Raw genomic sequence first — 15,907 nt, forward strand, 5'->3', positions numbered from 1 at the left:
ATGAGATAGGTTATCTTTATTGTCAAAACACAAGAATCAAGGGGAAAAAAGACACAGACTAGCTTTCCTGACAGCTGGCCATTTGATGTGTGTGCCAAAGTGCATTAGGGTTCTATTCTTCCCGCTGTTAGCTGGCTGGCGACACACAGAGCTGCTCACAGGAAAAGGCGAGACTTTCTAGCTAATCAACTTATAAAGGCGTTGACACTGTCCGTTTGCCCCGGGGACGGCAGGGCAGGCGGACCCCCACCCTGCCTACACACTCACGGCACACTTGCTTCACACACTGGGTGGACTAGGCTCAGCAGGCAGACTGGCAGGGCAGTCCTCTGATCTCTCTATACACCCATAAAACAGGCATTACACACATGAGAATCCAATAGAAATGGACCCGTCAGACAGGGCCTCACACAGAAAATGAAGAACTCTGATACCCATTTCACACAACTGAGCCCAGCTGTACTGTGATGGCCTGGAACCATAGTTGTGGGAACCGTCCTGGAAAGACAATGTGAAAAGAAAATATCAAAGCCAGCCCAGTACAGTTGAAAGTGTTAGAAGCGAGTATAAGTACACTTGAAGTGGGAAGCAACACACACACAGTCTCCGTTAATATGACGGCCCTCTGACATCAGACATATCTAAATGATGAAGCTGTGTGGGATGTTGTTATACATGTGTAAATGGGATATGCATGTTGTGGAGGATATATAAATCTAGTACAGTAGCAGATACAGTATCAGAGGTACAGTAGCGCTATGGTTGACCTCTGACCTGTTTGTTTCAGACCAGGAAGTTCCACCCTGGTCCACTATTGTCCATTTGACTGACGCATCAACTCCCAACAGGTTATATATTTTTTTTAAAGATACTGTGTGTGTGCGATCCCCTATTGGTGAGTACATACTATTATAGAGTGAGTGAAGGGACTGTACGGAAATCTGGACTTAACATGTTGATGTATACATGACGTTATGACACGTCACATGGCTATGTTGCTTTACATATACAGCAGGACACATACAGCTTCACCACACAGGCCTCTTTATCAGGGTGACTCAGAGATCTGGAGCCAGAATCCATTCAACCTCCCTGTACTGTAGCATCTCTCTTGCTCTCTCCAATACATGCATTATTGACATGAATGGGTGGTTGCAGATGTTGCCAAAGCCTGTATATGAACTATTACATATATTAACAATATGTTTGAGCAACAAAAACAATCATACATTGAAAATAATTACACAAAAAAGGAAAACATTTGAGAAATGAAATGTACGACGGCTCATGTGTATGACAGGGATCTACTGTCTCTTTCATATTATGACAGACCAGGACATCATCTGTAGCAAGATCTACTGTCTACGTTTTATTCAAACAACATGCAGATTTTCCCTCAACAGGCAGTTTAAGAAATCCTGCAATTCTTTCTTTAAACTTCACCTGACCCACAGTACTTTCAAAGTCTCTCGTCTCTGACCTTCCATGTTTTTCTATGGCGTCCTGTCTCTATTGGTCACTGAGTCCGTGCATTGTTAATGTCTTCCTTTGTTTCAATTTTTTGATTTTGACAAAATGTGTTAATTTGATATCTCTATTTAGAATTGGATAACATTGAAGTTTGTGATTAAATAGGATTTTGTTTTGTATGTATTTTGGTAACTGTTGAGTTCTTATATCCTCTTAGATTTGAATCTGTCTCTCTTCTGTCTCTCCTAGACACACCAGCATGCCTCTTCCTGACACTGATAACAGGCCAGGGTGAGAGACAGACACACCACTCCCAACGGCCTCTGTCTAAGGAAGTGAATCCTGCAGATTGTCTATTCAGCTCTAAATGACAAACACTTTTTTAAGATGTCAAAACCAAGCATTGTTCTGGAAACATAACTACTGCTGCTTTACACTAACTACATTACAAACCCTTAAAGTTATATTACAGAAAGAACTCCCAAGTTGTTTCCTAAACTAACCTCACAGTACAGTTACGACTCCATTAAGTGCCAAAATCTGCCAATTGTGGACATGTGAGAGTAATATATTCCTGCCAGTGTCACTAACAGCTTTAGACAAACCAGAAAAGTGACAGTGTGACATGATTGTAGTTTACTTTGACCGTGAGCCAACCTTCATTTAACTAGGCAAGTCAGTTAAGAACAAATTATTATTTACAATGACGGCCTAGGAACGGTGGGTTAACTGCTTTGTTCAGGGGCAGAACGACAGATTTTTACCTTGTCAGCTCGGGGATTCAAATAAGCAACTTTTCGGTTACTGGCCCAACTCTCTAACCACTAGGCTACCTGCCGCCCCATACAATTGGCACTCTATTCCCTATATAGTGCACTATTTTTGACCTGGGCCTATAGGGCTCTGGTCAAAATTAGGGCACTAGATAGGGAACAAGGTTCCGTTTTGGGACGCAGACCCAGCCTTCCCAGGCAGGAAATATCTTGTTTTCTGTGCTGTGGCTGTGCAGGAAACTCAGCCATTCACCCAGCCATATACTCCCATCCTGGACTGGGTGCTGGGGGAGTGATCGATCCTGTTAAGAGCCAGGAGGAGGGAGGGAGGGAGGGGTAAAGGCTGCACCACCATCCTCCAAATAAAAATAATAAGAATTACTTTATTTCCATCTTTAACACATAGATGTTAGCTTCCTTCCTCTCTCTTTAATGTCTGATGAGATGAAATCTCTCCTTTCTTCTTTGTGGCCCGCCATGTCCATTTTCAAAAATAACAATATCAATATCACTGATTGTTTCGATTCATGTGAAATGAGTTTCTTCTTATGATTGAGCTGGACCATGGCATTCCCTACGTTTGTCATTATGTACTATGATATCTCTCATCTGAGTCTCGGCCCTCACAGTCCTGACCACCTTCCCTCCCTTCAAAATCTTCTCCTACCTTCCCACAAACCCCCCTCGCTTTTCCTCTTCGGCCTGTATCATCTCAGTATTCTCTCATGTCCATTTAGATTATTCAGAGAAATAACAATTAGACTATATTCACTATTATGCTATGACTGTTTGACCTCTGGCTATGAATAGTGTTATTCCTGGTGTCTTCTGATATAGATATATATGGTTGAAACAACATTGGAATATCGGGAAAGAATGAGGGGCATGTGAGAGTGATGTATCAACATCTATGGGCCACAATGTATCATAGGCTGAAGGGCTAAAGAGTTCTCCTAAAAGTGTGAATTGTTTTTTAGAGGCAGCACAAGACTTTGTATTACAGTAGTATTGTAAGGCCAGTATATTGTATCCACTGGCAAACAGACGGTGTTCAGGAGATATCCAGGAAGCTAGAAGAATCGGATGACAAACGTCTACCTCTGACCTCTCTGTTAATTTAAGCCTCTATAAATGATAAGTAACATCAGACTCCTGGAGACACAGATTCTTAATTATCCCTTTCATTGTGAAATAATATTTCCCCTTTTTACGACTCTCTCAAATCTCAGCTATTGTTCTGAGACGAATACACATAATATGTTGATAGAGCCAGCAGTGGCTGGCGTGGTGTTTCCAGCTAAGAGGTATTGGGTGCGCTGGGTTGAGGAGGATCAGGGCAGGGGGTCAAGGGTCAAGGTGTCAACCTGGGTCTCCAGAAAACAAAGGAAAGCAAAGCTGGAAGTCAGAGAGAGACAGTAGAGAGAGAGAGAGAGAGAGAGAGAGTGTGTGTGTGTGTGTGTGTGTGTGTGTGTGTGTGTGTGTGTGTGTGTGTGTGTGTGTGTGTGTGTGTGTGTGTGTGTGTGTGTGTGTGTGTGTGTGTGTGTGTGTGTGTGTGTGTGTGTGTGTGTGTGTGTGTGTGTGTGTATGTGTGTGTGTGTGTATGTGTGTGTGTGTGTGTGTGTGTGTGTGTGTGTGTATGTGTGAGAGAGATAGGGCTGGAGTAGCTCTTTACTGAGCAGGAAGCTCTTACACAGCCTTTCTGTCATGGACCCTCTTCACCTTTTATCTATTAATAAATGAATAACAGTAGTGGGGAATCCCTCCAAGTAGGAATGATCTGTGGACAAGGGCATACAAAGTTCAGAGGGATATCAGGATGTTTATTGGTGTAGGAACTCAATTCAATTCTAACCAACCTGTTAAATGTGTAACAAAGTATATTTTATTAGGTTAGACAATAAACTCTAACCATTTGCCTCTTTTTATACAGTGGCAAGAAAAAGTATGTGAACCCTTTGGAATGACCTGGATTTCTGCATACATTGGTAATAAGATGTCATCTGAGCTTCATCATATCACAACAATAGACAAACACAGTCTGCTTAAACTCATAACACACAAACAATGATTCGTTTTCATGTGTTTTTTGAACACACTGTGTAAACATTCACAGTGCAGGGTGGGAAAAGTATGTGAACCCTTGGATTTAATAACTGCTTGACCCTCCTTTTGGCAGCAATAACTTCAACCAAACATTTTCTGTAGTTGTGGATCCGACCTGCACAACGGCCAGGAGGAATGATAGCAAGCTGTCCGGGCCGTGAGGCAGCAAAGAAGCCCCAAACCATGATGCTCCTTCCACCATACTTTACAGTTGGGATGAGGTTTTGATGTTGGTGTGCTGTGCCTTTTTTTCTCCACACATAGTGTTGTGTGTTCAGTCCAAACAACTCAACTTTAGTTTCATCTGTCCACAGAATATTTTGCCAGTAGCGCTGTGAAACATCCAGGTGATATTTTGTGAACTTCAGACGTGCAGCAATGTTTCTTTTGGACAGGGGTGGCTTCTTCCGTGGTGTCCTCCCATGAACACCATTCTTGTTCAGTGTTTTACGTATCGTAGACTCGTCAACAGAGATGTTAGCATGTTCCAGAGATTTCTGTAAGTCTTTAGCTGACACTCTAGGATTCCTCTTAACCTCATTGAGCATTCTGCGCTGTGCTCTTGCAGTCATCTTTGCAGGACAGCCTCTCCTAGGGAGAGTAGCAACAGTGCTGAACTTTCTCCATTTATAGCCAATTTGTCTTAGAGTGGACTGATGAACATCAAGGCTTTTAGAGATACTTTTGTAATCCTTTCCAGCTTTATGCAATTCAACAATTCTTAATCTTAGGTCTTCTGAGATCTCTTTTGTTCGAGGCATGGTTCACATCAGGCAATGATTCTTGTGAATAGCAAACTCAAATTTTGTGAGTGATTTTAATAGGGCTGGGCAGCTCTAACCATCTTCAATTTCGTATCATTGATTGGACTCCAGGTTAGCTGACTCCTGACTCCAATTAGCTTTTGGAGAAGTCCTTAGCCTAGGGGTTCACATACTTTTTCAAACCTAGACTGTGAATGTTGAAATGATGTATTCAATATAGACAAGAAAAATACAATAGCTTGTGTGTTATTAGTTTAAGCACAATGTGTTTGTCTATTGTTGTGATTTAGATGAAAATCAGATGACATTTTATGACCAATTTATGCAGAAATCCAGGTAATTACAAAAGGTTCACATACTTTTTCTTGCCGCTGTAAATCGTTCGTATCCCATGATTCTGTGTTAAATGAGTTGTCGAACAAGTAGGTTAATAATCCCCCTGGTCGACCTCCCCAAATGTGTGTGTGTAATAAAACCAACATCACCATAATTCGTAATCCGGTTATCTTCACCTCTGCCTCTTGGGAGGGAAAAAGACCGGTCACGTCCTACGGTATAACAACATAAAGTCCGGCAATAACGTAAGTGGAGGCGTGCGCTGTCGCGGTGGGAGCGTGTATAGGAAGGGAGGGCAATCTTGTCCAGACTCTAATAAGAACCCAATGGCTGGCGCACGGCGGGCAGGAGCGCTTCAACACGACACGAGACACAAGTGGACGGACACAACATCTCGAGGCGCTTGCTGGAGGCAGGAATGGGATGAGATTCTGAGAATTCGTAGAGGAGATATTTCACAGAGACGCAACAGTGATGTAGGTGCGCGTCGGGTTTGCTATTGCTGAACTGCCCGGTGACTGGAGAGAGAGGCGGTAGGTAAGTAGGTAGGCGACTGGAAGCTCGAGAAACACCTGCATGGCAACAGGTACCTGTACCTCCAAAGACTGATAAGGATGAGAACTATTTATTTTTCATTTATTGTGAACAGCATAAAGGATGATAAATCTTAAACATTCTGGAAAGGAAAATAGTTTTCAAGTGGCATAAATGATTCGAGTAATCGATAAAACATTAAACTACATAAGCAAGAGGATATAACAATACAGTAGAGATTAAAGTTCATTTTAAAGAGTCAACATGGATTTTACAGAAGACCGGTGTCCCTGTACTTCCAGTGTGGATTTTGATCCATAATGGCCAACCTTACTCTATAGAAACATTAGAACTCCTTTACAACTCATGGTCTGGAATGGACCACCACCAAGATTTGAACCCCATCATTCAAATGCATTTAAGTGCCCGAGACGGGGCTTGCTTAGTGGGCACGGTGGATCATTGAAGGTGTCCCCAATGAAGGTGTCCTCCTGGTGGGAAAGCCTGGCACGGCTTGGCCTGCTCGCTATCTTCACGTGGAGCTCCCTGGTCCAGGGGTGCGGACCAGGCCCTGGGTACGGCAACCGCCCTAGGCCCAGGAAACTCACCCCCATGCCTTACAAGACCTCCTTCCCCAAACTTTCCGAGAACAACCTAGGTGCCAGCGGGAGGGTGGAGGGCAAGATCACACGTAACTCTGAACGCTTTAATGAACTGGTGTGTAACTACAACACCGATATTATCTTCAAAGATGAGGAGAAAACCCTTGCTGACCGCTTCATGACCAAGGTAAGACTGGTTGACAGACTGGGTCAGACACTGTTTGTAATGGCTAATCAAGTACAATTATCTCCAGGTTTCAGTTTGATTTTGTAGGACATTTACTGTGTGACAACGTCAAGATCCCATCGACCCACTTGGTGCCCTTTCCATTGTTCGGTTTAAGTCACTGGTCACTCATGACCATGTGGTACAGTAATATAGTTACTATTAGACAGGCCAGTAGGTCCCTAGTATAATACCACAGGAGGAAACAGGTTCTCTGTGCTAGCTCATAAGGGGAATCTCTCTGCTGGATGATTGATGAACTGCAGCAGGTAGTGGTATACATAGATTTGTTATCACTATTGTGACATTTTCAGGATTCATTTTCTCCAATCCACAACTTCAACTTGATAAACTGATGTTAATTCATTAATCACTTTCCCTGAATTTCCTAGTTTGTTACTTGATAAAAGGCAATCAAATAAATTGTGGGCTGGATAGTTACTCACAAGGTGCTAAACCATAGATACTTCAGTAATGGACAGTTTACAGTCTCTGGTTGAACTATTTTGGTGTGAACTTCTTGTTTAATCAAATAATTCTGTTCCAGGTGTCTAATTTTCCCCCTCCTTCTTTATAAGATGGGGGATCAGGATGTAATTTAATATGACTCTGGGAGAATGTGTTCCAACTTGTGGGGATCATGTCCTCTTAATCTTTAACCAAAGTCTTTGTTGCTTGGTAATAAAACGATTCCTCTGGTTCTATTGCTCTGTGTGTGCATACTAGGAGGGATTCGTAGGTGAGGCCAGGCAGGTAAACTTGCATTAGAGTCAGGTTTGCCACATGACTAGGATTGCGAAGTTCCAGGAAAGTTCAATAAATTCCCTGGTCATTCAGACATCCTGGTTGGATGATTCCAGGAGCTTATTTCCTCCTGATTCTGGGAATCCTCCAAACAGATTTAGGGAAAATCAGGGAATTGATTGAAAGTTCCCAGGATTTTTAAACCCTACATATGACCATTCAAATATGATCAGGAATTGAGGAGTTCCCACACAGGCACAGACCTCTTTCTTGTGTCATATCTGACCTCTTTGCAATATCAAGGAAGCCACAGTGTGATGTTAGCATTTTGAGTTGAGGCCGTGGAACAATAAACATATTGTTATTTCTCTCAAATGGCTGGTATTCTCAACTTCTGATGTCAAGGGAGAATCGATCCATGTACAAGAGGAATGTAATCTTGGACATGGGATATTTAAGACATACAGTAGGCCTACTGTCATCTTCAAACTAACTGTCAGATTCTTAAAATTCACCATCATTAGTAACATCAAGAATATCCTTCACAATTGAGCATAACATTTCTTCTGTAAATGCAGGCTACTCATGTGGTGATGCTTGGAGTTCAGTCTGTGTTCTTTCTTTTTTTGAAGGAGTGTACAGTATGTGATGGAAATCTGTGGTTGAGTGTGTGTATGCCCTTTTGATTCCCAGTCTGAGGACCAGTGTGTATATGCGTGCATGTACCAGTGTGTGTGTGTGTCTGCGTCAGTGTGTGTGTGTGTACAGTATGTGTGCATGTGCCCCTCTCTCTGGCCAGATGTGAAAGACGTTCTTTGTGTAGGGTTTGGACACTCCAAGGGGTCGCCTATACAAAATTCTCGCCTGCTGAAGTAATGGCACCGTCGGAAAAACCGACTATTGTAGTTCAATGACAATGAAACGCCTCTCTTCAATGGCATGGCGAGAAAAATGTAGGCAGTTTGTTTTGTATCCCTAGTTCTTTTCTCACTCTGGCTGAGTGCATGCCCATGCATTCCTCCCATCTGTATCTCTGCCCTCTCACTTAGCCTGGACCTGGCCTCTTAGCTGCTCTGCGTCGCTCTTGCCAAGTCTCTCTCTCTCTCTCTGAAATATGGTTAACAAACTCCAACCATAGAGATGTATAGAGATTGCAACGTTGTGTCTGTGCCATTGTGGCATCTGTGACATCATCCATTTTAACGTAGTACAATTTTCTTCTTCTTTTGATGTTTAAAAAAAGTGTCAAGCTAATATTGGTGACTTACCGCCCCGTGCAGTGCTGGAGTCTTTCAATGATCTCTATACATCTCTATGGTTCCAATTCCTAGGGAATTGGGACTTTCAGGAGGCAATGCTTAAGAGCCTCTTAAAAGTTTGCCTCAGTTTGATGGTCTGTACTAGAGGTCGACCGATTATGATTTTTCAACAATACCGATTATTGGAGGGTCAAAAAACCCCATACCGATTAATCGGCCAATTTTTTATTTATTTATTTGTAATAATGACAATTACAACAATACTGAATGAACACTTATTTTAACTTAATATAATACATCAATAAAACCAATTTAGCCTCAAATAAATAATTAAACATGTTCAATTTGGTTTAAATAAGGCAAAAACAAAGTGTTGGAGAAGAAAGTAAAAGTGCAATATGTGCCATGTAAGAAAGCTAATGTTTAAGTTCCTTGCTCAGAACATGAGAACATATGAAAGCTGGTGGTTCGTTTTAACATGAGTCTTCAATATTCACAAAAAATATGTTTTAGGTTGTAGTTATTATAGGAATTGTAGGACTATTTTTCTCTATACCATTTGTATTTCATTAACCTTTGACTATTGGATGTTCTTATAGGCACTTTAGTATTGCCAGTGTAACAGTATAGCTTCCATCCCTCTCCTTGCTCCTCCCTGGGCTTGAACCAGGAACACATCGACAACAGCCACCATCGTAGCAGCGTTACCCATGCAGAGCAATGGGAACAACTACCCCAAGTCTCAGAGCGAGTGACGTTTGAAACGCTATTAGCGCCCTCCCCGCTAACTAGCTAGCCATTTCACATCGGTTACACCAGCCTCATATCGGGAGTTGATAGGCTTGAAGTCATAAACAGCTGCTGGCAAACGCACGAAAGTGCTATTTGAATGAATGCTTACAAGCCTGCTGCTGCCTACCATCACTCAGTCAGACTGCTCTATCAAACCATAGACTTAGTTATAACATGATAACACACAGAAATACGAGCCTTAGGTCATTAATATGGTCGAATCCGGAAACTATCATCTCGAAAACAAGACGTTTATTCTTTCAGTGAAATACGGAACCGTTCCGTATTTTATCTAACGGGTGGCATCCATCAGTCTAAATATTACTGTTACATTGCACAACCTTCAATGTTATGTCATAATTACGTAAAATTCTGGCAAATTAGGCGGCCCAAACTGTTGCATATACACTGACTCTGCGTGCAATGAACGCAAGAGAAATGACACAATTTCACCTGGTTAATATTGCCTGCTAACCTGGATTTCTTTTAGCTAAATATGCAGGTTTAAAAATATATACTTCTGTGTATTGATTTTAAGAAAGGCATTGATGTTTATGGTTAGGTACACATTGGAACAACGATACGCACTGCATCGATTATATGCAACGCAGGACACACTAGATAAACTAGTAATATCATCAACCATGTGTAGTTAACTAGTGATTATGATTGATTGATTGTTTTTTATAAGATAAGTTTAATGCTAGCTAGCAACTTACCTTGGCTTACTGCATTCGCGTAACAGGCAGTCTCCTCGTGGAGTGCAATGAGGGGCAGGTGGTTAGAGCGTTGGACTAGTTAACCATAAGGTTGCAAGATTGAATCCCTGAGCTGACAAGGTGAAAATCTGTCGTTCTGCCGCTGAACAAGGCAGTTAACCCACCGTTTCTAGGCCGTCATTGAAAATAAGAATGTGTTCTTAACTGACTTGCCAAGTTAAATAAATATTAAATAAAGGTGTACATTTTTTTTTTTTTATCTGCCAAATTGGTGTCCAAAAATAACGATTTCCGATTGTTATGAAAACTTGAAATCGGCCCTAATTAATCGGCCATTCCGATTAATCAGTCGCCCTCTAGTCTGTACAGTTAACCTATTACCTGTGAGAGTGTTACATTGTATTAATCAGAGTACAGAGATTTAGCCTCTGACATGACATATTGTAAACTGCCATTGTGTGATGTTACATTTTACATTTACATTTTAGTAATTTAGCAGACACTCTTATCCATGGCGACTTACAGGAAAAATGATGGTTAAGTGCCTTGGTCAAGGGCACAGACAGATTTACCAACTAGTCTGCACAGTGACCTTTCGCGCAACCTTTCGGTTACTGGCCCAACGCTCTTATCTGCTAGGCTACCTGCCGCTACCTACCTATGACATTCAAACATAATACAGTATGTATCATTGCAGCCCAGTAGTGGGTGTATATCTGGTGTTCACATTTCTGATCAAATGTCTCAAAGAGGTGCCACTGACTCACTGAATGGCCTTAATTATTCCCTCACCCAGCAGAAAAGGCCAAGGAATGTTCTGCAATGGCTACAGTAGCTTTGTGTTCTTATGTTCTAATTGTTTGAGAAAGGTTGGAGAGGGTGGCAATGGCCTTTAGTAGCTCTGAATACAGACAATTTAAATCTGATGATGTCAATGGAGAGACAAATTAGCCTGGTTCCAGATCAGTTTTTTGGCAAGGTGGCAAGACAGCAAAAAATGTTGGGGGACCAGGCTATAGACAAATAACCTAGCGGGGTAACAGGAGGAATACAGTTACCGGTAGTTGCAGTAGTGTTGAGGTTTTAGGTATTGAGTTACAAGGGGTTGAATGAGACTATGAGTGAATGAATATATGGTCATTGTGGGTGAGGTAGACAACAGGCTCATATCTACTCTCTGTCTCAAGCGGTTCCCTTTCCCTCGTTAATGAATGATTAAAACTGTCTCTGGTACCTCCCCTCTAAGGGGGTTCATACACGTCAATAGTCCTGGAGTTGCTATCGACAGACCCGCCTATAATGCTGAAAATACTTGCCAATTGCCTAATAATTCTCACGAGAATATGAGGGCTAATTTAATTGAGAGCAATCATTGAGAGCAAATGAATGACTCTATTGGCATACAGTAGATACATTATGACAGCATAGTTCAATTGAATGGTATCATATCATATTGTATTAATGAAATCTCTCCACCCCTCTCCCTGTCCCTCAGCGCTGTAAAGACTGCCTCAACAAACTAGCCATAGCGGTGATGAACCACTGGCCTGGGACGAAGCTGAGGGTAACAGAGGCCTGGGATGAGGACGGCCATCACCCCCCTGACTCTCTTCATTATGAGGGACGGGCTGTGGACATCACCACGTCAGACCGCATCCCAGACAAGTACGGCATGCTAGCCCAGCTGGCTGTGGAGGCTGGCTTTGACTTTGTGTACTATGAGTCCAAGTACCATGTGCACTGCTCTGTCAAAGCTGGTAAGTCAAGTGGATATTAACTGGTATATTTAATACATGACAAATATATTATTTCCAGTGATTTGCCTTTGGGTGTTTTTTACATTTATTCCTGTCATTATTTTCATACATATCTTGTGTCATATTATACCATATCAATGTTATTAACAAAATATAGTGTTTTAGTCATCTTACAGTAGGTCCTTCTCTATTGATTCCCCCCTCAGATCACTCTGTGGCGGTGGAGAAAGGGGGCTGTTTCCCAGGCTGGGCCCGGGTGACCTTGGCTGGAGGGGGACAGAAGACCCTGGCCTCCCTGGGGCCTGGAGACAGAGTGTTGGCCCTGTCTGGGTCAGGACACATCGTCCTCAGCCGCGTCCTTCTATTCCTACACCAAGACCATGAGAGCAGGTCCACTTTCCTGGTCCTGGCCACAAAAGATGGCCACCGCCTAGCCCTCACTCCTCACCACCTGGTCTTCCTCGCACCCCATCACAAACTCCACTACAGTGAGTACAAGGCTCAGTTTGCCAGTAGAGCCAAACCGGGGGACTATGTACTCGTCCATGGAGCGGACGGCCGAGTACAACCATCCAGGATCACATCTGTATCGCAGGAGGAAGGGATGGGTGTATACGCACCACTTACAGAACACGGCACTCTGTTTGTGGATGGGGTGCTGGCATCCAGCTATGCACTTATAGAGGACCATAGACTGGCACACTGGGCATTTGGGCCTTTGAGACTGTTGCTGTCATTCACCCAGCTGGTTCGGGGGGAGGGCACACTGGGAGCGCAGGTCACAGAGGCAGAGAGAGAGCACACGAAGAAGCCCACTCACTGCAACACTCAACACATTTGTGTGAATCAGACACTCAGCAGCCCAGGCGTGTATGTGAATACAAACACTTCAGACAGACAAAGCAGTTGCGCTGCTGTACCCATAAACAGAGACATTGAGGGGAGACACTGTGACTCTGTGCGAAAAGAGGTTTCGAGTGTGCACTGGTATGCTAGGCTGCTACACAGAATTGGACAGTTCTTTCTAGACCCAAAGACATTTCATCATTAGGTTAAAGGCACTATAGGCTCAACTCTGGTGCCTGTATACTACTGATAATTGCTACTGTAACATTTCCACAGTGTCCTACAGATAATTGCTATTGTACTGTTACATTTCCACAGTGTACTATAGATATTTTTCATCTGTACTGTTACATTTCCACAGTGTCCTATAGATAATTGCTACTGTTACATTTCCACAGTGTCCTACAGATAATTGCTACTGTACTGTTACATTTCCACAGTGTCCTACAGATAACTGCTACTGTACTGTTACATTTCCACAGTGTCCTATAGATAATTGCTACTGTTACATTTCCACAGTGTCCTACAGATAATTGCTACTGTACTGTTACATTTCCACAGTGTCCTACAGATAACTGCTACTGTACTGTTACATTTCCACAGTGTCCTACAGATAATTTCTACTGTACTGTTATATTTCCAGTGTCCTACAGATAATTGCTATTGTACTGTTACACTTCCACAGTGTCCTATAGATAATTGCTACTGTTACATTTCCACAGTGTCCTATAGATAATTGCTATTGTACTGTTACATTTCCACAGTGTCCTACAGATAATTGCTATTGTACTGTTACATTTCCACAGTGTCCTATAGATAATTGCTACTGTTACATTTCCACAGTGTCCTACAGATAATTGCTACTGTTACATTTCCACAGTGTCCTACAGATAATTGCTACTGTTACATTTCCAGTGTCCTACAGATAATTGCCACTGTTACATTTCCAGTGTCCTACAGATAATTGCTACTGTTACATTTCCAGTGTCCTACAGGTAATTGCTACTGTTACATTTCCACTTATGCTCTTATTTTTCTACTGCCCTGTCTTTTACTAAAATGTTAAACATTATGCACCCCGAAAGAGTATATTTGCATTTTACTCACCGGTAATTGCATTGTAATGTATTTATGTATTAACATTGTATTTCAGTAAAGGTGTTGATGGTTGGTTTGGGTGCATGTAGAGACTGTCTTCAAAGATGATGCGTTCTAGAAGGCTTTTATACAGGTTCACTGAGACAAATGGACACCATAATAACGGAATCAGCATGTGTATTGTCAAGAATCCATTGTGTATGTGTATTGTCAAGAATCCATTGTATATGTGTATTGTCAAGAATCCATTGTGTATGTGTATTGTCAAGAATCCATTGTGTATGTGTATTGTCAAGAATCCATTGTATATGTGTATTGTCAAGAATCCATTGTGTATGTGTATTGTCAAGAATCCATTGTACATGTGAATTGTCAAGAATCAATTATACATGTGTATTGTCAAGAATCCATTGTATATGTGTATTGTCAAGAATCCATTGTACATGTGTATTGTCAAGAATCCATTGTACATGTGAATTGTCAAGAATCAATTATACATGTGTATTGTCAAGAATCCATTGTGTATGTGTAATGTCAAGAATCCATTGTGTATGTGTATTGTCAAGAATCCATTGTATATGTGTATTGTCAAGAATCCATTGTATATGTGTATTGTCAAGAATCCATTGTATATGTGTATTGTCAAGAATCCATTGTATATGTGTATTGTCAAGAATCCATTGTATATGTGTATTGTCAAGAATCCATTGTATATGTATCTTATTTAGATAACATCTACAGTATAAGCCAACATAAAATGTGGGTTTCCTATATGCTTTATTATTCTAAAACAATGAGGAAATATGAGTATGTGCCAGAACAAATAAAAGCTTTATTTTTGTACCTTCTGAATCATAATATATAAATGTAGCAATTTATTGTAATTATTATAACTATGGCCTCATTTGTTATGTTGTCTTTTAAAGGTGTAATTAAACAAATAATAATACATTATTGTGTAAGGTAAACCCTGCTTGTGTTCCTGTTTTACATGTAGATTCTCTCCGTTAAATCCTTCTGTCTCTCCTAATGTTTGCAAATGACATTTACAGAAGATGTTAGAATATGTTTCATTTATGTTTTTCTGTCCTTGAACTGTTCTTGTCTATTAATGTTCTGTATTATGTCATGTTTCATGTGGACCCCAAGAAGAGTAGCAGCGGCTTTCACAACAGCTAATGGGGATCCTAATAAAATACCAAAAAGACTACATGTAAAACTTGAGAAATCTGACCACGGCCTATAGTCATATTTGGAGCCTCCGAATTACAGTGGGAGCTGTCTTCTTGGTGCATGTGTACTGTAGCAGAGCATGTGTACTATAACAGAAAGGGTTCAAACTCAGACATCCAGCAGAACTGGTGGGCCAGTCTACAGTAGTTAATAAGAAACCCAGACTTAATATTCTCCCTTGCTGCACGATCTCTCTGTGTTTATCTTAATCATGTTCTCCATCCTGGGCTCCTGAGTAATGGAATCTCTATGCTCTGATTTTCCAAGTATTTCAGTGTATTTGCAACATAGCTTGTTAATGGTGACCTGTCCTGTCATTCACACTTCCTTTCTGTTATTAACCTAAACGAACAATGCCTTGTCTCTGTTTTGTCACATTTATTTATCTTGAAACGTTCTCCTCTCAGCTCCTTTATCCTCAGATTTACACAGTGAGTACATCCTGTGATGTGTAATACAAGGTTATACACCCCCTTGTGGAGTAACTGACACCATACTTGTGGATTATATCTACTTTTGGGTCTTTGCAGCTATTGCTCTTATACCTGCCTGTGTAATAATGGAGTAAACAATAGTAACTAACAACACTTTATTGATGCTATTATTAACATAGAAATGTATATACAAATGTAGTAATGAATGCATAGTAAT

At 41.4% G+C, this 15,907-nt stretch overlaps 1 protein-coding gene across 1 annotated transcript; it reads left to right on the forward strand.

Annotated features, from left to right (window-relative positions):
- The first annotated feature begins 5,706 nt into the window (after nt 1-5,706).
- On the forward strand, nt 5,707-14,974 carry LOC112247355 (indian hedgehog protein). Its single transcript, XM_024416099.2, has 3 exons — nt 5,707-6,769; nt 11,818-12,079; nt 12,286-14,974. The coding sequence occupies exons 1-3, from the start codon at nt 6,347-6,349 to the stop codon at nt 13,128-13,130; spliced, it is 1,530 nt and encodes a 509-aa protein (XP_024271867.1). The 5' UTR covers nt 5,707-6,346; the 3' UTR covers nt 13,131-14,974.
- The last annotated feature ends 933 nt before the right edge of the window (nt 14,975-15,907 follow it).

Source organism: Oncorhynchus tshawytscha, linkage group LG16 (assembly GCF_018296145.1).
Source record: "Oncorhynchus tshawytscha isolate Ot180627B linkage group LG16, Otsh_v2.0, whole genome shotgun sequence".
NCBI classification, from domain to species: domain Eukaryota; kingdom Metazoa; phylum Chordata; class Actinopteri; order Salmoniformes; family Salmonidae; genus Oncorhynchus; species Oncorhynchus tshawytscha.